At 43.9% G+C, this 25,164-nt stretch overlaps 1 protein-coding gene across 1 annotated transcript in view; it reads left to right on the top strand.

The window, feature by feature from the left end:
- Nucleotides 1–25,164, top strand: part of LOC139751404 (glucose dehydrogenase [FAD, quinone]-like) — a 112,623-nt gene that overhangs the window by 80,826 nt on the left and 6,633 nt on the right. Inside the window, 4 exon segments of the mRNA XM_071666791.1 lie at nt 2,308–2,464; nt 10,449–10,606; nt 10,988–11,165; nt 12,517–12,590. Of these exon segments, the coding sequence (XP_071522892.1) occupies nt 2,308–2,464; nt 10,449–10,606; nt 10,988–11,165; nt 12,517–12,590 (567 nt within the window).

The raw sequence follows: 25,164 nt of genomic DNA on the forward strand, positions 1-25,164 counted from the left end.
GGTCCACCACCACCACGAAGTACGTTCTCCACCACCATGGGGTGGGTACTCCACTGCCACGGGGTATGTCCTCCACCACCACGGGGTATGTCCTCCACCACCATGGGGTGGGTCCTCCACCACCACGGGGTATGTCCACCACCACGGGGTATGTCCTCCACCACCATGGGGTGGGTCCTCCACCACCACGGGGTATGTCCTCCACCACCACGGGGTATGTCCTCCACCACCACGGGGTATGTCCACCACCACCACGGGGTATGTCCTCCACCACCACGGGGTATATCTACCACCACCACGGGGTATGTCCTCCACCACCACGGGGTATATCTACCACCAGTGGGGTTGTCACATGCCCATCACTAAGATATCACTAGAATAGGTTCCTCTTAATACATATCTATCTATTCATAGTGTCTGACTGTGTGCAATTTGTGGCCAGTATAGTCATGTATGGCCAATATGGTGATTTGTGGCCAGTATAGTCATTTGTGACCATTATAGTGATCTTTGGCCAGTATAGTCATTATGGTGGTTTGTGGCCAGTACAGTCACGCGTGGCCACTATGGTGATTTGTGGATAGTATAGTAATTTGTGGCCACTATGGTGATATGTGGCCAGTATATTATTCTGTGGACAGTATAGTCATGTTTGGCCACTATGGTGATTTGTGGATAGTACAGTAATTTGTGGCCACTATGGTGATATGTGGCCAGTATATTATTCTGTGGACAGTATAGTCATGTTTGGTCACTATGGTGATTTGTGACCAGTAAAGTCACGTATGGCCACTATGGTGATTTATGGCCAGTATATCAATTTGTGGTCACTATAGTGTATATGGCCAGTATGTTAATTTGTGGCCATTATGGTGATATGTGGCCAGTACATTCATTTATGGTCACTATGGAGATTTGTGGTCAGTATAGTCATTCGTGGCCATTATAGTACTTTGTGGCCATTACAGTATTCTGAAGCCATCATAGTATTCCTGGACACGTAAAATCTGTAGCCAACACAATCATTCCTATCTCTGTATAATTTGTGGCTAAATGAGTAATTAGTGGCCTGTATATAAATCTGTGTTCTTGAATTTTTAAGGCAGTTTAATCTATGGCCACAGTATGGTAATTTCAAGCTAGTATGGTAATCTATGGCCACAGTATGGTAACTTCAAGCTAGTATAGTAATTTATGGCCACAATATGGTAATTTCAATCTAGTATAGTTCTGAATAACATATTCTTTATAGCATTGTTATTGCTGAAGGCTTCATTATAGGATTAAAGCAAAATGGGAAGAAATGTAAAATTTTCACTTAAAGGGAGAACTAAAAGATTCTTGGTATCAAAGGAAGGTTTGGGTTTAACTCATTATAAAATTATTTCTTTGCCAACTCGAGGGACTTATGAAAGATCTAGGATACTTTAACTCGGATCTAGTGGTTAATATATTCTCAAACTCATCATCAATAAATTCCGGATTGTATACACGGAATGCCTGTAAAAACAACAACTAGAATGACGATAATTTAACTGTCATGTGGAGCTGAGTAATAATGAATATAAGAACAAACATTGGAGGGTTTTCTGTATATACTAAACTGAAACATGTTTCTATCCCTATGGATCATGCAATTTAAAATGGTTTCGGTATGTAGATGATGATCTTTGTGTTTAGCCAATAAACGAAAATTTACAAACATTTCTGCCCTTACTTAACAATTTACAAACATTTCTGCCCTTACTTAACAATTTACAAACATTTCTGCCCTTACTTAACAATTTACAAACATTTCTGCCCTTACTTAACAATTTACAAACATTTCTACCCTTACTTAACAATTTACAAACATTTCTGCCCTTACTTAACAATTTACAAACATTTCTGCCCTTAACAATTTACAAACATTTCTGCCCTTACTTAACAATTTACAAACATTTCTGCCCTTACTTAACAATTTACAAACATTTCTGCCCTTACTTAACAATTTACAAACATTTCTGCCCTTACTTAACAATTTACAAACATTTCTGCCCTTACTTAACAATTTACAAACATTTCTGCCCTTACTTAACAATTTACAAACATTTCTGCCCTTACTTAACAATTTACAAACATTTCTGCCCTTACTTAACAATTTACAAACATTTCTGCCCTTACTTAACAATTTAGTATCTTCCATCACCTTTACTGTGGATGTGGAAAATAAGAATCAGTGGTCTCTCATGACAGCTTTCCTCCCCCTCACCTTGCCTACCACTTCCCATCCGCCTCTAACCTCTGGTTGACCCCTGTCTGACCCAGGTGAAGGTGTTGGTCGACCTTGCCGGCGTGGGCCAGAACCTGCACGACCACACCTGCCTGTACGGCCTCACCTGGAACCTTCAGGAAGGTACCACCAGCACCGTACTCAACGCAGTCAACCCCAAGGTGGTCAGTGACTACGTCCACTACCGCAAAGGTCAGTGCCACAGGTTGAACGTCAGTGCCACAGGTCTGAGGTCAGTGCTACCAGGTCTGAGGTCAGTGCCATAGGCGAACGTCAGTGCCACAGGTCTGAAGTCAGTGCTACCAGGTCTGAGGTCAGTGCCACAGGTCGAACGTCAGTGCCACAGGTTTGAAGTCAGTGCCACAGGTCGAACGTCAGTGCCACAGGTTTGAAGTCAGTGCCACAGGTCGAACGTCAGTGCCACAGGTTTGCAGTCAGTGCCACAGGGCGAACGTCAGTGGCACAGGTCTGAAGTCAGTGCTACCAGGTCTGAGGTCAGTGCCACAGGTCGAACGTCAGTGCCACAGGTCTGAAGTCAGTGCTACCAGGTCTGAGGTCAGTGCCACAGGCGAACGTCAGTGCCACAGGTCTGAAGTCAGTGCTACCAGGTCTGAGGTCAGTGCCACAGGCGAACGTCAGTGCCACAGGTCTGAAGTCAGTGCTACCAGGTCTGAGGTCAGTGCCACAGGTCGAACGTCAGTGCCACAGGTTTGAAGTCAGTGCCACAGGTCGAACGTCAGTGCCACAGGTTTGAAGTCAGTGCCACAGGTCGAACGTCAGTGCCACAGGTTTGAAGTCAGTGCCACAGGTCGAACGTCAGTGCCACAGGTTTGAAGTCAGTGCCACAGGGCGAACGTCAGTGCCACAGGTCTGAAGTCAGTGCTACCAGGTCTGAGGTCAGTGCCACAGGTCGAACGTCAGTGCCACAGGTCTGAAGTCAGTGCTACCAGGTCTGAGGTCAGTGCCACAGGTCGAACGTCAGTGCCACAGGTCTGAAGTTAGTGCTACCAGGTCTGAGGTCAGTGCCACAGGTCGAACGTCAGTGCCACAGGTCGAACGTCAGTGCCACAGGTTTGAAGTCAGTGCTACCAGGTCTGAGGTCAGTGCCACAGGTCGAACGTCAGTGCCACAGGTCTGAGGTCAGTGCCACGAGTCGAACGTCAGTCCCACAGGTCTGAAGTCAGTGCTACCAGGTCTGAGGTCAGTGCCACAGGCGAACGTCAGTGCCACAGGTCTGAAGTCAGTGCCACAGGTCGAACGTCAGTGCCACAGGTCTGAAGTCAGTGCTACCAGGTCTGAGGGTAGTGCCACAGGTCGAACGTCAGTGCCACAGGTCTGAGGGCCACAGGTCGAACGTCAGTGCCACAGGTTTGAAGTCAGTGCTACCAGGTCTGAGGTCAGTGCCACAGGTCGAACGTCAGTACCACAAGTCTGAAGTCAGTGCCACAGGTCTGAGGTCAGTGCCACAGGTCGAATGTCAGTGCCACAGGTCTGAAGTCAGTGCTACCAGGTCTGAGGTCAGTGCCACAGGCGAACGTCAGTGCCACAGGTCTGAGGTCAGTGCTACCAGGTCTGAGGTCAGTGCCACAGGTCGAACGTCAGTGCCACAGGTCTGAAGTCAGTGCTACCAGGTCTGAGGTCAGTGCCACAGGTCGAACGTCAGTGCCACAGGTCTGAAGTCAGTGCTACCAGGTCTGAGGTCAGTGCCACAGGTCGAACGTCAGTGCCACAGGTCTGAAGTCAGTGCTACCAGGTCTGAGGTCAGTGCCACAGGTCGAACGTCAGTGCCACAGGTCTGAAGTCAGTGCTACCAGGTCTGAGGTCAGTGCCACAGGTCGAATGTCAGTGCTACAGGTCTGAGGTCAGTGCCACAGGTCGAACGTCAGTCCCACAGGTCTGAGGTCAGTGCTACCAGGTCTGAGGTCAGTGCCACATGTCGAACGTCAGTCCCACAGGTCTGAAGTCAGTGCTACCAGGTCTGAGGTCAGTGCCACAGGTCGAACGTCAGTGCCACAGGTCTGAAGTCAGTGCTACCAGGTCTGAGGTCAGTGCCACAGGTCGAACGTCAGTGCCACAGGTCTGAAGTCAGTGCTACCAGGTCTGAGGTCAGTGCCACAGGTCGAATGTCAGTGCCACAGGTCTGAAGTCAGTGCTACCAGGTCTGAGGTCAGTGCCACAGGCGAACGTCAGTGCCACAGGTCTGAAGTCAGTGCTACCAGGTCTGAGGTCAGTGCCACAGGTCGAACGTAAGTACCACAGGTCTGAAGTCAGTGCTACCAGGTCTGAGGTCAGTGCCACAGGTCGAACGTCAGTCCCACAGGTCCAAGGTCAGTGCTACCAGGTCTGAGGTCAGTGTCAGTAGGTCGACCGTAAGAACCACAGGTCTATGGTCAGTGCTACCAGGTCTGAGGGTAGTGCCGCAGGTCGAACGTCAGTGTTACCAGGTCTAAGGTCAGTACTACAGGTTGAACAGCAGTATCACTCTCTAAGGTCACTGCTACCACATATGAGGTCACTAACACAGGTCGAACGACAAGCTCTGCCAGTGCCACAGGTCTGTCAGCACAACCAGGTCACATTCATCACCTCTCCACCCACCCTTGCCTCCAGTTCAACAAGCGTTATAAAAAGCTATGGGGCACTACGTAGTAAGGAGAAAGTATACTGCCATGGAAAATCCATAGGAAAGCACGACAAGAAAATTTCCCTGATCTACAATGATCTTCGCAAGAAATAGACTATGAAACAGAATAATTATCTTTTATCATTATCTTTGAGTACTAGTTATAAAAACTAAACCTTGACACGGAACTATTTACTGATAACAGATATCAGTGAAATATTCTTCAAGCTTTGATCACAATGACCTGATGGTCTTTACACTCGGTAAACCTGGTGGCAGCTTATACTAAAGATGTGCGAACTTATACCTGGTGAGGGAGGGGGAATCCGCCCACGTAACTTAACACATCCTTCTGTGAATTTCATGAGCTTATTTCTGGTCATCGAACGAAGACATTTTCCACACCACCGATGTTTTGATGGTTCTTCCTCCTGATAATGATCATGAACTGAAATTCCTCGTATGTGCTGAATGTTTGTGGTAGAGCTGATCGCTTGTGTACGGTAGAAGGTTCATGATATGGACCTATGCCATAGTTTCAGTGGAGGTGGGAGACTGTTTGTTGAAAATATCTGGCATCTAAACGGCGTTCGTGATGGTAATGCAAGGCTGGGTAGGGTCTAAGACGAACGCATAACCCAGGCAGTCACCAGAGCTATGGTAATGGCCGACCCAGGAAATTAGTTGCCAGTTAGGTTAGGTGTGAGCCGATATGCTTGGCCACACAGGACCTGGGTGTGACCTTCATGGCCTTAGATACGTTCATCTTGTATGACTGACACATTATGTACTTCACACCAGTGCTGGCCGGATGCATCAACCGTAAACGCGACGAAGTGACATCATATGCTGTTAGACAGCTTAGTACCATAGCCATAACAGAAATCTGAATGAATTCCGAAAAAAAACTCATTATTACAGTCAGTGACCCCATATAGACAATACTTCTAAGGCTTCAAGGACAAAAGTCCACATCAAGGACGGTCCTTAACTGAAATACAGGAAGGTTATTGAAAGGGAAAAAGAAGAGACATGGAAAAGTATTCTCAAATTTCGGAGTATGTGAGAAACCTTTCTTTTCAAAAGTGTCAGGTTATAGTTACTGGGAAAGACATGAGAAGGTAGACAGTTCTAAAGCTTCGACGTGCAGGGAAAGAAGCAATTATTATCAAAACAACCCACCCTTGAGTTGCCGATGGCCGCACAGTAATCATGTGACGCAGCAGCTTGCCGAGTATTGCGTGGTCTACCTAGTGGTGGGGGCACACAAGCAGCCAGCTCTCGGGAGCAAAAACCAAAGAGAAAGTGAATCAGTATTGTAGCTTAGGGCAAGCGGGTCAAGTTTTGAAGTTAGCCTAGAGAGTTTATGAGTAGGACCGCTTTCGACTCAACTCTGTCAAGTAAGGATGCAGAACTAGCACAACCCTACATGTGAGAGCAGTACTCCATACAGGGACGAATCAGTCCTTTATACAAACGGAGGAACTATTCAGATGAAAAGAAATTTTGACATCTAAACAGGACTTCTGATTTCTTAGAGGCAGACTTAGCCTATTCCTGTAATGTGGGGTTTCCAAGAAAGAGTGGATGTTACAGTAATATCAAGTATGTTCATTAAGTCATGAGGTGGTATTACAGAACCGTTAAAGGAAAGTTGTCAGGCGATATAGAGATGGGCAGAAGCTGAGTCTTGGAGGCATTAAACTTAACCAGATTTTGTCTGCCCCATCGAAATATTCTGTCCAAGTTTGAGTTTACTGAAGAAGCTGTGTCGAGATGAGATGCAGATCGACTGAGAGAAGAAAGAGCAGATTTGAAGGATGTGGAGGAATGCAATAATGAGTCGCCAGCGTAAAAGTGCGCTGGATTATTTATAGAAAAGAAATCGTTGATAAAAACGAGAAAAACTGTAGGAGACGGAACTGGACCTTGAGGAACGCTGCTGTTGATGGAGAAAACGGGTGAGGCTGATCCATTAACAGCCACGGATATATATATATATATATATATATATATATATATATATATATATATATATATATATATATATATATATATATATGTGTGTGTGTGTGTGTGTGGGGGGGGGGGGGGGATAGACTTTTTTTTTCTCTCCAAAAGACAGGCTTAACAAATCAGGTGGTGGCGTTCTGCTTTACGTATAAGCTGGACTAGAGGCAATCATGGTTTGAAAACTAACTGTTGATGCATAAGATTTACTGTATATTGAAACAATTAACAAGATGATCAAAACTAACCTTGAAATAGTGTGCAGATGTCCCCCTCCCCCTTTTCTCCCCCACAAGTTTTGTGCAGAAAACGATATAGCTTTGCAAATTAAATCTTAGTAAATAACAAACTCTATTTGCAGATTTTAATCATTCTAACGTAATCTGGAACTTTACGACAGATGCCCAGGAAGGGAACAGGTTCATTGATATAACAGATGACGAGTTCTAAACCAAACAGTCTGAGACCCGGCGACAGGTTGTAAATTATCAGAAATACTAAAGTTCACAAACATGACCTTCTAAGCATTCGTGCGCTGACATAAAAGCTAAAAAAAAAAAAAATGGCTATTGCAATATTGTCAGTTTCACTGTAACTTTACGCTTGAACTTAGAATAAAATGATAAGTTCCCATTTTTTTATGAGCTGACTTCGCTACACTAGGTCAAGATTCATGTACAGCAAATCGCAACACACTTTTACATCTGGATACAACTGAGAAGATGTGGAATAACTTCAACATTACATTATTTCTCCTTGAAAGAATTAGCGTCGCTAGAAAGGTGAAAAGGAGTTGTGAAAGGCAGGGGGCAGGTCGGAGACATTGTTATCTTCAAATCAAGACTAGATAAATGCTATATGATATCTGTTATCAGTAAATGCTTAGGAGTCAAGAAGGGAAACCAAACATTTAAGAACATCAACCACATTTTTCTCTTCAGAGTTGAGCCCCCTCTCCTGGAGATCCCACTATACTTTAGAGTAGGGAACCTCTTGCGTGCACACTTCCCATAGAATTTCCTTGGCAGTATACTATCTCCACACTGCAAGGTGTTCCTTCTTAGATTTTTTTCTGCTTGGAGTGAGTGGGAGGGGGTGGGGAGGTGCCTTCTGCTTTACTGTCCTTAATTTTTTTTCATATAATTCCCTACTACCTCTTCCTGACCCTCCCTCTCCTGGTATTTCTTCACTTAAACCATTACTTGAAACACAAGAAAACAACAACCTTAAAATAATAACCAGCGGAAAGCAATAATCAACTGCATATAATAACGGAAAATATCAAATTTAATAGCAAGAACTATAAACTATACATTGTTCACACAGCCGTAGTCAGACTACATTTGGAATACGTCATTCAGTTCTGGTCAGTAAGCTTGACCGTAGACAGATAGTCACTCAAAAATAACCCTTTGAACACTCAGTTTATCCCCCTCTTGCTTATACAGTAGCATTAAACACATATTCCACCCATCCTCAAGCATTTAACAATGGTCTGTTCATACTGTACATAGAAAATCCTAACTAACCAATCAACAACAGAGTCATCTCCTTTCTCAAGAAATTCTACTGCAATACTATCCACTCCAGCCACCTTGCCACGTTGCATCTTACGCAAGGCTTTCATTATCTCTTTTCTTTTCACCAAACAACTCCCCATGACTCTCACTTCGCATACTAACCTGACCCAAACACCCTACATCGTCACCCTGTCAAACACATTCAACCGTCCTTCAAAATAATTACTCCCATCTCCTCTTCACTTCCTCACAGCCTCATATCACTTCCTCCGTTGTCCCCTTCAACGATGTTCCCGTTTGATATCTTGTTTTATCGCACATTAATCCCCTTCCAAAACAACTTACTCCCCCTAAAATTTACTCATACTCGCTAACCCCAACTCTCATTTCGTCTGTTTTTCAACCCTTTCACCCTCTTCTTGAGCTCCTGCTGCTTTCTTTAATACATTTCCCAGCCATTTTCACTCCTAACCTATAAGTATCGCCCAGTCGACTCTCTTTCCTCTTTCACTAGCAGCTTTACCGCTTTATTCTACTACACGCTATCCTTTTCAATCTGCCTACCTCCCACCTTCCTCATGCCATTACATCACCGCTTCCCTAAATACCTCCCATTCCTCACTCACTCCCTTGCTTCATTTACTCTCACCTTTTCCCATTATACACTCAATTCCCCTGATGTTTTCTTCACACGTCTCTCTTCCAAGCTGCTTTACACTCACCACTCTCTTCTCACCAATAACCTCTTTTCCGTAATCCTCCACACCTGACACTTAAACATTTTCATACAGCAGGATACGATCTTATAGACTTTTTTTTTCGTTTTTGCGCACAAATGTACTTTAGATTTACCTCATATCATGTAAAGTCATGTTTATCATGTGACGTTGCTATTGGTATGTACTTTTATCATACATTTTTCTCCAAAACGAAAATCCTTTACTAGATATTAACACATACGGACCCTATTCTTCTGAAGGGGAGAAAAAAATCTTTGTTATGAGACGACCTCAGACATGCCTCGTTTTAATTCTTTCTGTCACATACACTTCGAATGGAGTATAGAAGAGTGAACTTTGGTAGAGTTTAGATGATCTATGACTCAGCTTTTGAGAAGAATTTATGTAAGAAGCTGAAGCAGCGTAGATGAAACCCAGAGCCTGGATCAGCAAAGAGTCAACCTATTATGTTCTCCTCACCTGTAGCGACCGATATTTCTTCTTCTTCCCATGTGATGACCAGAATTACTGTTATTATAATCATCAGTAGTTATAACAATCGTTTTCAGTAGTTATAACAATCGTCTTCCGATTAGTATGTGTAATTACATATTTTTACTGCATGGGAAGGGTTTCTACTACGCTCATGGGGCTCCATTTCTTGAGCTTTTCCCCATCATACAACTGTATGCTGTTCGCAAGTCATATATTCTCATTCAGTTTACTGCACCAGTTCATCACTCTTATACTATAAAAGTATCTCTGAATAACTTTTCCAATAAGCTTCTTTAATTTCATGCTATGTCCTCTGGCTGCCCATCACAGTATCTTTTCGAAGAAAGATGCACCATCTACATCATCAAGCTAATTCAAAAACTTATCAGTTATGATCAATTTACCCCTTACTCTTCTCTCTTCCATGGTGGGCAAACTTATCAAGCAATCCTATGCATCTTCGACATTCGTCTGGCCATGAAGCCCTCTCCCCTGGGGAGTCCTGCTAAACGTATCACTCACCCACAAGTCCTCTTTGCCGACCCGTCCTTGACTAGTCCTCCGTCACGAACCATTCGTGACGAGTCCCTGACGATACGCCCCCAGCTTCCTCCTTGACAGTGAAGATGTCTCGTACATCAAACACGAGGTTATCAGTTTCCTGTCAACTGGTCCTGCTCCTCGACCTGTCCACGTCCCATCATGTTACATTCCGTCTCCCTCTTGGCTGGTAACCCTGGACGTGTCTCCTGCCAGACACTAATAGCAGAATCATGTGCCAAGTGACTGACGCTTTCTTCACCCACCAGGGCCATATGCGACACCCCTGGGAGAGTTCGGGCACGCGTGGGCGCGAGTGCACGGGGACGAGGATCCCTACTGGCCCGACGTGCAGCTGTACATGGTGTCATCTGGCCTGGCGCAGGAGGGACTCCTGGCGGCGGCCGCTCTAGGACTCGACACCAAGGTGAGTAGTGGGACGGGTTATGGGCGGCGGCTGCCGTGGACGTGGCATGTGGCGTGGGTGTCCTCTGGTGAGTGTCGGGTGTCATGTATGACTAGAGTCTGGTGTCCCTGGCTCTGACTTGCATATACTTCCCTGTAGATGTATGATGCACACATTGCATATTACGTGTATGTCTTCATGCATATATTATATCTCTTCCCACACCACACGAGCAAGCAGGACTTGAAAGTAAGACCCACAACCCTTCAGAAGGGTCTCATACGAGAGAGGGGGAGAGCCATAGCCAGACGCAGACCTGGGGAAGTGTTGATATGTGGTACAGTGGTGGTGGTGGTGGTGGTGGTGGTACATTGTTAACCGCTGGTGATGATCATGTTGCAGATGTTCCTCCAGCACTACGGGCCGCTCTTCGGCCGCCCCGGCATGACCATCATGCCCTACCTGACGCGCCCCAAGAGCCGCGGCGCCATCACCCTCAGGTCACGCGACCCTCTTGACCCCATGGTCATCGACCCTAACTACCTCAGTCACCCGGATGATGTGACAACCCTCGTTAATGGTAAGTCACGTCGTAACGCAGCTGTAGTGAGAGTGTGTTTAGTAACACCCTGGTGAGTCTGGTCATACTGCACTAGTTCATTACCTCAGTGTGACACACTGATGAGTCTGGTCATACTGCAGTAGTTCATTACCTCAGTGTGACACACTGATGAGTCTGGTCATACTGCAGTAGTTCATTACGTCAGTGTGACACACTGGTGAGTCACATCAGTATGACATACTTATGAGTCACGTAAAATGTCAGAATAGTTCATCACATATCCTGCTACTCTCCCGAGCCATAGTGTACTGCCTCACTGGTTACGTATGTTATAGTACCACACTGGCGAGATATATAGTGCCATGCTCGCAAGTCATATTATAAATGACACAACAATAAGGATCCGCGTTATAATGTTACAGTGATAACTAACATTATATTAACGCACTCTATATGGTATTAATGCTACACTCGTGAGTCACATCATTCTGCCAGAGTAGTTGAGTCGTGTTATAACGTGAGTCACATAACACAGCCACATGGGTCACTACACTCACGTCATATTCTCAGAAAATCAATAACAATAAGTCTGGGAGAAAAGTCAGCTCCTTGTGGTACTCCTGTTGTCAGACTGAGCCAGTCGGACGGTGTCTTGTGTTGTTTCCATGGATGTAACACAGAGGTCGCTAAGATCAGTCCAGTACGCTATGGTCAGGTGTCATGACGTTGTTATGGTGTGACTCTACCGAGCTGACGTCACACAGGGACGACCAGGCTGGTCCTGTCATGTGACTGTACGACTCAAATACGTAATAACAAGTCTCACCGTAACGCTGATCTGTCACTGTCAACATCTTGTGCCTGCTCCTGTCCAGAACAAGGATAGTAAACAATGTGGCAAAAAAAAACAAATGGTGTCATGAAATATTCTGATCACCGGAAAAATCAATTAGATATCTGTTACACATGGCAGGAATGACCAGCTATCAAATTATCATTTCGCAGAAGTGTCTTTATAACAGTGGATCAGCAAATCATTGTTCTCTCACAACTGTTTGCAAAGAACAAACATAAGTTTACGGGGGGTCAGGATACAGATGTGTGCAGCAAATGATCTACCTGTCAGAGAATGTTCTGTCTCTGATGGTTGAACACCTATGTAACGTACAGAGGAGTCATGGCAGATACAGTGATGTTGACAGAAGATGATGTAGCATTTTGGTGGCTGACACTCACGTAGGTGTGATGTGGTAGACAGTAAAGTTAATGTAGTAGTAAGTAATAAGGACCACTTCTACAGAGGTAGCAACACCCTGTAGAACAATACGTAATGTTGTTGGACTGGCAGTAATGGTGTTCGTTCCTACAGGCATCAAGCTGGCAGTCCAGATAGGCAAGTCTCCGCCCTTCGTCAAGAAGCTGGGGGCCAAGCTGCACACCAAGGTAAGCCCTCCCACCTACCTCACTCAACAGCCTCCCACTGTCAGTGGCACCTCCTACACACACACACACACACACACACACACACACACACACACACAGGAACCTGCTGCGTGTCTTGCTATTTGCATAGAAGCCAAAGTAACTTGTGGAATCCTTCTCATGTTCCCAGTGTTAATGCTGCGTGATCATACAGTAGGTTGAGCATTTTACCTAACCATCCTGATCTGAGCGGAAAATAAGGTCGGTGTGTGTGTTTGTACAAATATATGTTGGCGTAAGTGGTTCAGTGGTTAATATTGCTGACCATGAGTTTTTCAAGGTCCATCCAGGCTCGAATCCTGGGCGCGGTCGTGTAAAATTGTTTACCTTCTTATTTGTACGCGTGCATCTCTGTTTATATATGTAAAAATATGTAACAATAAACACAAAGGGAAGAAATAGCAGACAAGTGGGCCGCTCCTCTACATGAGAGAGAGAGAGAGAGAGAGAGAGAGAGAGAGAGAGAGAGAGAGAGAGAGAGAGAGAGAGAGAGAGAGAGAGAGAGAGAGGATATGTAATTGAGTAAAAATGTCAAAACTTAAAAGAATTTAAAGATACACTGTACAGGAAGCACAGGTGTTGCGGTAACCAGTCAGCTTCTGACCGACGTTAAGTGCAAAAAAAAAAACAAAAAAAAAAACATGAATACCGACAGATAAGGAGAGGAGAACAGAGAAACCTCGAATAGCATATCATAGAAAACGTAAACGAAAGGGCAAAACCTTTTCATATATTCTCTGGGAATATACTGTAGGTCAAGGATCAGCTCATGAGGATCCTGGGGAAACATGCGAGGAGCTGAATAACACGTTCTTGAGTGTTCGGAAAGTGGAGGACACTAAAAACCCAGCATCGGCCAGATACGATGGGGGAAAAGTCTCAGAAAACCATGAAATCACTCGAATTGACACAACCAAGCCACCTAAATGCCTTAACCCACCTACGGCTTATGACCCTGATGAAACGTCCCCATGTGTGTTGGGTCCACATACACTCGACAGGTCGCTAGAAATGGTGAATATGTTGCTAACTCAAGGAGCCAGTGCCACGGGAGAAGGAGACAGCATATGTTGTGCCTGGCTTTAAGAAAAGAGACAGAAAACGCACTCATGTTATATGAGTCTCCCTAACCAGTGTGGTCCGTAAAACACTATGAAAGCTGATCAGAGAACAACTGGATGGCGCTAACACAGGAGGGGAAACCTACATGAGTGAGATGCCACATGCATATACTATTAGAGGGTCGTGTTTAACAAGTCTGCCAGACTTCCATGACAGAGTGAGCGTCATTATAGACAAAATGGTTGGATGGCTAGACTGTATTTGTAGATTACAGGAGAGCGCTCGACAACAAAGGAGGTTACAGGCAAGACTACAGCAGTTACAGACTTTCATGATGACAAGACGAACCCTTAACCGTCATGATGACAAGACGAACCATTAACCGTCATGATGACAAGACGAACCATTAACCGTCATGATGACAAGACGAACCATTAACCGTCATGATGACAAGACGAACCATTAACCGTCATGATGACAAGACGAACCATTAACCGTCATGATGACAAGACGAACCATTAACCGCCATAATGACAAGACGAACCATTAACCGCCATAATGACAAGACGAACCATTAACCGCCATAATGACAAGACGAACCATTAACCGTCATGATGACAAGACGAACCCTTAACCGTCATAATGACAAGACGAACCATTAACCGCCATAATGACAAGACGAACCATTAACCGTCATGATGACAAGACGAACCCTTAACCGTCATAATGACAAGACGAACCATTAACCGCCATAATGACAAGACGAACCATTAACCGTCATGATGACAAGACGAACCATTAACCGTCATGATGACAAGACGAACCATTAACCGTCATGATGACAAGACGAACCATTAACCGTCATAATGACAAGACGAACCATTAACCGTCATGATGACAAGACGAACCATTAACCGTCATGATGACAAGACGAACCATTACCCGTCATGATGACAAGACGAACCATTAACCGTCATGATGACAAGACGAACCATTACCGTCATGATGACAAGACGAACCATTAACCGTCATGATGACAAGACGAACCATTACCCGTCATGATGACAAGACGAACCATTAACCGTCATGATGACAAGACGAACCATTACCCGTCATGATGACAAGACGAACCATTAACCGTCATGATGACAAGACGAACCATTAACCGTCATGATGACAAGACGAACCATTAACCGTCATGATGACAAGACGAACCATTAACCGTCATGATGACAAGACGAACCATTAACCGTCATGATGACAAGACGAACCATTAACCGTCATGATGACAAGACGAACCCTTAACCGTCATAATGACAAGACGAACCATTAACCGCCATAATGACAAGACGAACCATTAACCGTCATGATGGACAAGACGAACCTTAACCGTCATATGACAAGACGAACCATTAACCGCCATAATGACAAGACGAACCATTAACCGTCATGATGACAAGACAACCATTAACCGTCATGATGACAAGAACGAACCATTAACCGTCATGATGGACAAGACGAAGACGAACCATTAACCGTCATAATGACAAGACGAACCAATTAAACCGTCATGATGACAAACGAACCATTAACCGTCATGATGACAAGACGAACCATTAACCGTCATGATGACAAGACGAACCCTTAACCGTCATGATGACAAGACTAACCATTAACCGTCATGATGACAAGACGAACATTAACCGTCATGATGACAAGACAACCATTAACCGCCATAATGACAAGACGAACCATTAACCGTCATGATGACAAGACGAACCATTAACCGTCATAATGACAAGAACGAACCATTAACCGTCATAATGACAAGACGAACATTAACCGCCATAATGACAAGACGAACCATAACCGTCATGATGACAAGACTAACCATTAACCGTCATGATGGACAAGACGAACCATTAACCTCATGATGACAAGACGAACCATTAACCGTCATGATGACAAGACGAACCATTAACCGTCATGAATGACAAGACGAACCATTAACCGCCATAATGACAAGACGAACCATTAACCGCCATAATGACAAGACGAACCATTAACCGTCATGAATGACAAGACGAACCATTACCCTCATGATGACAAGACAACCATTAACCGTCATGATGACAAGGACGAACCATTAACCGTCATGATGACAAGGCGAACCATTACCCGTCATGATGACAAGGCGAACCATTACCCGTCATGATGACAAGGCGAACCATTACCCGTCATGATGACAAGACAACCATTAACCGTCATGATGACATGACGAACCATTAACCGTCATGATGACAAGACGAACCATTACCCTCATGATGACAAGACAACCATTAACCGTCATGATGACAAGACGAACCATTAACCGTCATGATGACAAGACGAACCTTTAACCGTCATGATGACAAACGAACCATTAACCGCCATAATGACAAGACGAACCATTAACGTCATGATGACAAGACGAACCATTAACCGTCATGATGACAAACGAACCATTAACCGTCATGATGACAAACGAACCATTAACCGTCATAATGACAAGACGAACATTAACCGTCATGATGACAAGACGAACCATTAACGTCATGATGACATGACGAACCATTAACCGTCATAATGACAAGACGAACCATTAACCGCCATAATGACAAGACGAACCATTAACCGTCATGATGACAAACGAACCATTAACCGTCATGATGACAAACGAACCATTAACCGTCATAATGACAAGACGAACCATTAACCGCCATAATGACAAGACGAACCTTTAACCGTCATGATGACAAACGAACCATTAACCGTCATAATGACAAGACGAACCATTAACCGTCATGATGACAAACGAACCATTAACCGCCATAATGACAAGACGAACATTAACCGCCATAATGACAAGACGAACCATTAACCGTCATGATGACAAACGAACCATTAACCGTCATAATGACAAGACGAACATTAACCGTCATGATGACAAGACGAACCATTAACCTCATGATGACAAGACAACCATTAACCGTCATAATGACAAGACGAACATTAACCGTCATGATGACAAACGAACCATTACCCGTCATGATGACAAACGAACCATTAACCGTCATAATGACAAGACGAACCATTAACCGTCATAATGACAAGACGAACATTAACCGTCATGATGACAAACGAACCATTAACCGTCATAATGACAAGACGAACATTAACCGTCATGATGACAAGACGAACATTAACCGTCATGATGACAAGACGAACATTAACCGCCATAATGACAAGACGAACCATTAACGTCATGATGACAAGACAACCATTAACCGTCATAATGACAAGACGAACATTAACCGTCATGATGACAAGACAACCATTAACCGTCATAATGACAAGACGAACCTTTAACCGTCATGATGACAAACGAACCATTAACCGTCATGATGACATGACGAACCATTAACCGCCATAATGACAAGACGAACATTAACCGTCATGATGACAAACGAACCATTAACCGTCATGATGACAAACGAACCATTAACCGTCATAATGACAAGACGAACCATTACCCGTCATGATGACAAGACGAACCATTAACCGTCATGATGACAAGACGAACCATTAACGTCATGATGACATGACGAACCATTAACCGTCATAATGACAAGACGAACATTAACCGTCATGATGACAAACGAACCATTAACCGTCATAATGACAAGACGAACATTAACCGTCATGATGACAAGACAACCATTAACCGTCATAATGACAAGACGAACATTAACCGTCATGATGACAAACGAACCATTAACCGCCATAATGACAAGACGAACATTAACCGTCATGATGGACAAGACGAACCATTAACCGTCATGATGACAAGACGAACATTAACCGCCATAATGACAAGACGAACCATTAACCGTCATGATGACAAGACGAACATTAACCGTCATGATGACAAGACGAACATTAACCGCCATAATGACAAGACGAACCATTAACCGTCATGATGACAAGACGAACATTAACCGCCATAATGACAAGACGAACATTAACCGCCATAATGACAAGACGAACCATTAACCGTCATAATGACAAGACGAACCTTTAACCGTCATGATGACAAGACGAACATTAACCGTCATGATGACAAACGAACCATTAACCGCCATAATGACAAGACGAACCATTAACCGCCATAATGACAAGACGAACATTAACCGTCATGATGACAAGACAACCATTAACCGTCATAATGACAAGACGAACATTAACCGTCATGATGACAAGACGAACATTAACCGCCATAATGACAAGACGAACATTAACCGTCATGATGACAAACGAACCATTAACCGCCATAATGACAAGACGAACCATTAACCTCATGATGACAAGACGAACATTAACCGTCATGAATGACAAGACGAACCATTAACCGTCATGATGACAAGACGAACCATTACCGTCATGATGACAAGACAACCATTAACCGTCATAATGACAAGACGAACCATTACCGTCATGATGACATGACGAACCATTAACCGTCATAATGACAAGACGAACCATTACCGTCATGATGACAAACGAACCATTAACCGTCATAATGACAAGACGAACCATTACCGTCATGATGACAAGACGAACCATTAACCGTCATGATGACAAGACGAACCATTAACCGTCATAATGACAAGACGAACCATTACCGTCATGATGACAAGACGAACATTAACCGTCATGATGGACAAGACGAACCATTAACCGTCATGATGACAAGACGAACCATTAACCGTCATGATGACAAGACGAACCATTACCGTCATGATGACAAGAACGAACCATTAACCTCATGATGACAAGACAACCATTAACCGTCATAATGACAAGACGAACATTAACCGTCATGATGGACAAGACGAACCATTACCGTCATGATGACAGACGAACCATTAACCGTCATGATGACAAACGAACCATTACCCGTCATGATGACAAGACGAACCATTAACCGTCATGATGACAAGACGAACCATTACCGTCATGATGACAAGACGAACCATTACCGTCATGATGACAAGGACGAACCATTAACCGTCATGATGACAAGGACGAACCATTAACCGTCATATGACAAGACGAACCATTACCGTCATGATGACAAGACGAACCATTAACCGTCATGATGGACAAGACGAACCATTAACCTCATGATGACAAGACAACCATTAACCGTCATGATGACAGACGAACCATTAACCTCATGATGACAAGACGAACCATTACCGTCATGATGACAGACGAACCATTAACGTCATGATGACAAGACAACCATTAACCGTCATGATGGACAAGACGAACCATTACCGTCATGATGACAAGGACGAACCATTAACCTCATGATGACAAGACGAACCATTAACCGTCATGATGACAAGGCGAACCATTAACCGTCATAATGACAAGACGAACATTAACCGTCATGAATGACAAGACGAACATTAACCGTCATGATGACAAGGCGAACCATTACCCGTCATGATGACAAGGCGAACCATTAACCGTCATAATGACAAGACGAACCATTACCGTCATGATGACAAACGAACCATTACCCGTCATGATGACAAGGCGAACCATTAACCGTCATGATGGACAAGACGAACCATTACCGTCATGATGACAGACGAACCATTAACGTCATGATGACAAGACGAACATTAACCGTCATGATGACAAGACGAACCATTAACGTCATGATGACAAGGCGAACCATTACCGTCATGATGACAAGACGAACCTTTAACCGTCATGATGGACAAGACGAACCATTAACCGTCCATGATGACAAGACGAACATTAACCGTCATGATGACAAGACGAACCATTAACGTCATGATGACAAGACGAACCATTACCGTCATGATGACAAGGACGAACCATTAACCTCATGATGACAAGACGAACCATTAACGCCATAATGACAAGACGAACATTAACCGTCATGATGACAAACGAACCATTAACCTCATGATGACAAGACGAACCATTAACGTCATGATGACAAGGCGAACCATTACCCGTCATGATGACAAACGAACCATTAACCGTCATAATGACAAGACGAACCATTACCGTCATGATGACAAGACGAACCCTTAACCGTCATGATGACAAGACGAACCATTAACCGTCATGATGACAAGGCGAACCATTACCCGTCATGATGACAAGACGAACCATTAACCGTCATGATGACAAGACGAACCATTACCGTCATGATGACAAGGACGAACCATTAACCTCATGATGACAAGACGAACCATTACCGTCATGATGACAAGACGAACATTAACCGTCATGATGACAAGACGAACCATTAACCGTCATAATGACAAGACGAACATTAACCGTCATGATGACAAGACGAACCATTACCGTCATGATGACAAACGAACCATTACCCGTCATGATGACAAGAACGAACCATTAACCGTCATGATGACAAGGACGAACCATTAACCTCATGATGACAAGACGAACCATTAACCGTCATGATGACAAGACGAACCATAACCGTCATGATGACAAACGAACCATTAACCGTCATAATGACAAGACGAACCATTAACGTCATGATGACAAGACGAACATTAACCGTCATGATGGACAAGACGAACCATTACCGTCATGATGACAAGACGAACCTTTAACCGTCATGATGGACAAGACGAACCATTACCGTCATGATGACAGACGAACCATTAACCGTCATGATGACAAGGACGAACCATTAACCGCCATAATGACAAGACGAACATTAACGTCATGATGACAAGGCGAACCATTAACCGTCATATGACAAGACGAACCATTACCGTCATGATGACAAGACGAACCATTACCGTCATGATGACAAGACGAACCATTACCGTCATGATGACAAGACGAACCATTACCGTCATGATGACAAGACGAACCATTAACGTCATGATGACAAGGCGAACCATTACCCGTCATGATGACAAACGAACCATTAACCGTCATGATGACAAACGAACCATTAACCTCATGATGACAAGACGAACCATTAACCGTCCATGATGACAAGACGAACCATTACCCGTCATGATGACAAGACGAACCCTTAACCGTCATGATGACAAGACAACCATTAACCGTCATGATGACAAGACAACCATTAACCGTCATGATGACAAGAACGAACCATTAACCGTCATAATGACAAGACGAACCATTACCCTCATGATGACAAGACGAACCTTTAACCGTCATGATGACAGACGAACCATTAACCGTCATGATGACAAGACGAACCATTACCGTCATGATGACAAACGAACCATTAACCGTCATATGACAAGACGAACCATTAACCTCATGATGACAAGACGAACCATTAACCGTCCATGATGACAAGACGAACCATTAACCTCATGATGACAAGACGAACCATTAACCTCATGATGACAAGACGAACCATTAACCTCATGATGACAAGACAACCATTAACCGTCATGATGACAAGACAACCATTAACCGTCATATGACAAGACGAACCTTTAACCGTCATGATGACAAGACGAACCATTACCGTCATGATGACAAGACGAACCATTAACGTCATGATGACAAGACGAACCATTAACCTCATGATGACAAGACGAACCTTTAACCGTCATGATGACAAACGAACCATTAACCGTCCATGATGACAAGACGAACCATTAACCTCATGATGACAAGACAACCATTAACCGTCATAATGACAAGACGAACCCTTAACCGTCATAATGACAAGACGAACATTAACCGTCATGATGACAAGACGAACCATTAACGTCATGATGACAAGACGAACATTAACCGCCATAATGACAAGACGAACATTAACCGCCATAATGACAAGACGAACCATTACCGTCATGATGACAAGACGAACCATTACCCTCATGATGACAAGACGAACCATTAACCTCATGATGACAAGACGAACCTTTAACCGTCATGATGACAAGACGAACCATTACCCTCATGATGACAAGACGAACCATTACCCGTCATGATGACAAACGAACCATTAACCGTCCATGATGACAAGACGAACCATTAACCGTCATAATGACAAGACGAACCATTACCCTCATGATGACAAGACAACCATTAACCGTCATAATGACAAGACGAACCATTAACCGCCATAATGACAAGACGAACCATTACCGTCATGATGACAAGACGAACCATTACCGTCATGATGACAAGACGAACCATTAACCGTCATGATGACAAGACGAACCATTACCGTCATGATGACAAACGAACCATTAACCGCCATAATGACAAGACGAACATTAACCGTCATGATGACAAGACGAACCATTAACCGTCATGATGACAAACGAACCATTACCCGTCATGATGACAAGACGAACCATTACCCGTCATGATGACAAGACGAACCATTACCCTCATGATGACAAGACGAACCCTTAACCGTCATAATGACAAGACGAACCATTACCGTCATGATGACAAACGAACCATTAACCGTCATGAATGACAAGACGAACCATTACCCTCATGATGACAAGACGAACCTTTAACCGTCATGATGGACAAGACGAACCATTAACCGCCATAATGACAAGACGAACCATTAACCGTCATAATGACAAGACGAACATTAACCGCCATAATGACAAGACGAACCATTAACCGTCATGATGACAGACGAACCATTAACCGTCATGATGACAAGACGAACCATTAACCGTCCATGATGACAAGACGAACCATTAACGTCATGATGACAAGGCGAACCATTACCGTCATGATGACAAGACGAACCATTACCGTCATGATGACAAGACGAACCATTAACCGTCATGATGACAAGACGAACCATTACCGTCATGATGACAAGACGAACCCTTAACCGTCATGATGGACAAGACGAACCATTACCGTCATGATGACAAACGAACCATTACCCGTCATGATGACAAGACAACCATTAACCGTCATAATGACAAGACGAACCATTACCCTCATGATGACAAGACGAACCATTAACGTCATGATGACATGACGAACCATTAACCGTCATGATGACAAACGAACCATTACCCGTCATGATGACAAGACGAACCATTACCGTCATGATGACAAGAACGAACCATTAACCGCCATAATGACAAGACGAACCATTACCCTCATGATGACAAGACGAACCATTACCGTCATGATGACAAACGAACCATTACCCGTCATGATGACAAGGCGAACCATTAACCGTCATGATGACAAGGCGAACCATTACCCGTCATGATGACAAACGAACCATTACCCGTCATGATGACAAGAACGAACCATTAACCGTCCATGATGACAAGACGAACCATTAACCGTCATGATGACAGACGAACCATTAACCGCCATAATGACAAGACGAACCTTTAACCGTCATGATGACAAACGAACCATTAACCGTCCATGATGACAAGACGAACCATTACCGTCATGATGACAAGACAACCATTAACCGTCATATGACAAGACGAACCATTACCGTCATGATGACAAGGACGAACCATTAACCGTTCATGATGACAAGACGAACATTAACCGTCATGATGACAAGACGAACCATTACCCTCATGATGACAAGACGAACCATTACCGTCATGATGACAAGAACGAACCATTAACCGTCATAATGACAAGACGAACCATTAACCTCATGATGACAAGACGAACCATTAACCGTCCATGATGACAAGACGAACCATTAACGTCATGATGACATGACGAACCATTAACCGTCATAATGACAAGACGAACCATTACCGTCATGATGACAAGACAACCATTAACCGTCATAATGACAAGACGAACCCTTAACCGTCATAATGACAAGACGAACCATTAACGTCATGATGACATGACGAACCATTAACCTCATGATGACAAGACGAACCATTAACCGTCCATGATGACAAGACGAACCATTACCGTCATGATGACAAGACAACCATTAACCGTCATGATGACAAGACGAACCATTAACCGTCATGATGACAGACGAACCATTAACGTCATGATGACATGACGAACCATTAACCGTCATGATGACAAACGAACCATTAACCTCATGATGACAAGACAACCATTAACCGTCATGATGACAAGACGAACCATTAACCGTCATGATGGACAAGACGAACCATTACCCTCATGATGACAAGACGAACATTAACCGCCATAATGACAAGACGAACCATTACCGTCATGATGACAAGACAACCATTAACCGTCATAATGACAAGACGAACCATTAACCGCCATAATGACAAGACGAACATTAACCGTCATGATGACAAGAACGAACCATTAACCGTCATGATGACAAACGAACCATTAACCGTCCATGATGACAAGACGAACCATTACCGTCATGATGACAAGACAACCATTAACCGTCATGAATGACAAGACGAACCATTACCGTCATGATGACAAGACGAACCATTACCCGTCATGATGACAAGACGAACCATTACCGTCATGATGACAAGACGAACCTTTAACCGTCATGATGACAAACGAACCATTACCCGTCATGATGACAAACGAACCATTAACCGTCATAATGACAAGACGAACCATTACCCGTCATGATGACAAGACAACCATTAACCGTCATATGACAAGACGAACCATTACCGTCATGATGACAAACGAACCATTAACCTCATGATGACAAGACGAACCATTACCCGTCATGATGACAAGACGAACCCTTAACCGTCATGATGACAGACGAACCATTAACCTCATGATGACAAGACAACCATTAACCGTCATAATGACAAGACGAACCATTAACCGTCCATGATGACAAGACGAACCATTACCGTCATGATGACAGACGAACCATTAACCGTCATGATGACAAACGAACCATTAACCGTCCATGATGACAAGACGAACCATTACCGTCATGATGACAAGACGAACCATTACCGTCATGATGACAAGACGAACCATTACCGTCATGATGACAGACGAACCATTAACCTCATGATGACAAGACGAACCATTACCCGTCATGATGACAAGACGAACCATTACCCTCATGATGACAAGACGAACCATTACCCGTCATGAATGACAAGACGAACCATTAACCTCATGATGACAAGACGAACCATTAACCGCCATAATGACAAGACGAACCATTAACCGTCATAATGACAAGACGAACATTAACCGTCATGATGACAAGACGAACCCTTAACCGTCATGATGACAAGACAACCATTAACCGTCATAATGACAAGACGAACCTTTAACCGTCATGATGACAGACGAACCATTAACCTCATGATGACAAGACGAACCATTACCGTCATGATGACAGACGAACCATTAACGTCAT

Source organism: Panulirus ornatus, chromosome 11 (assembly GCF_036320965.1).
Source record: "Panulirus ornatus isolate Po-2019 chromosome 11, ASM3632096v1, whole genome shotgun sequence".
In the NCBI taxonomy this organism is placed as follows: domain Eukaryota; kingdom Metazoa; phylum Arthropoda; class Malacostraca; order Decapoda; family Palinuridae; genus Panulirus; species Panulirus ornatus.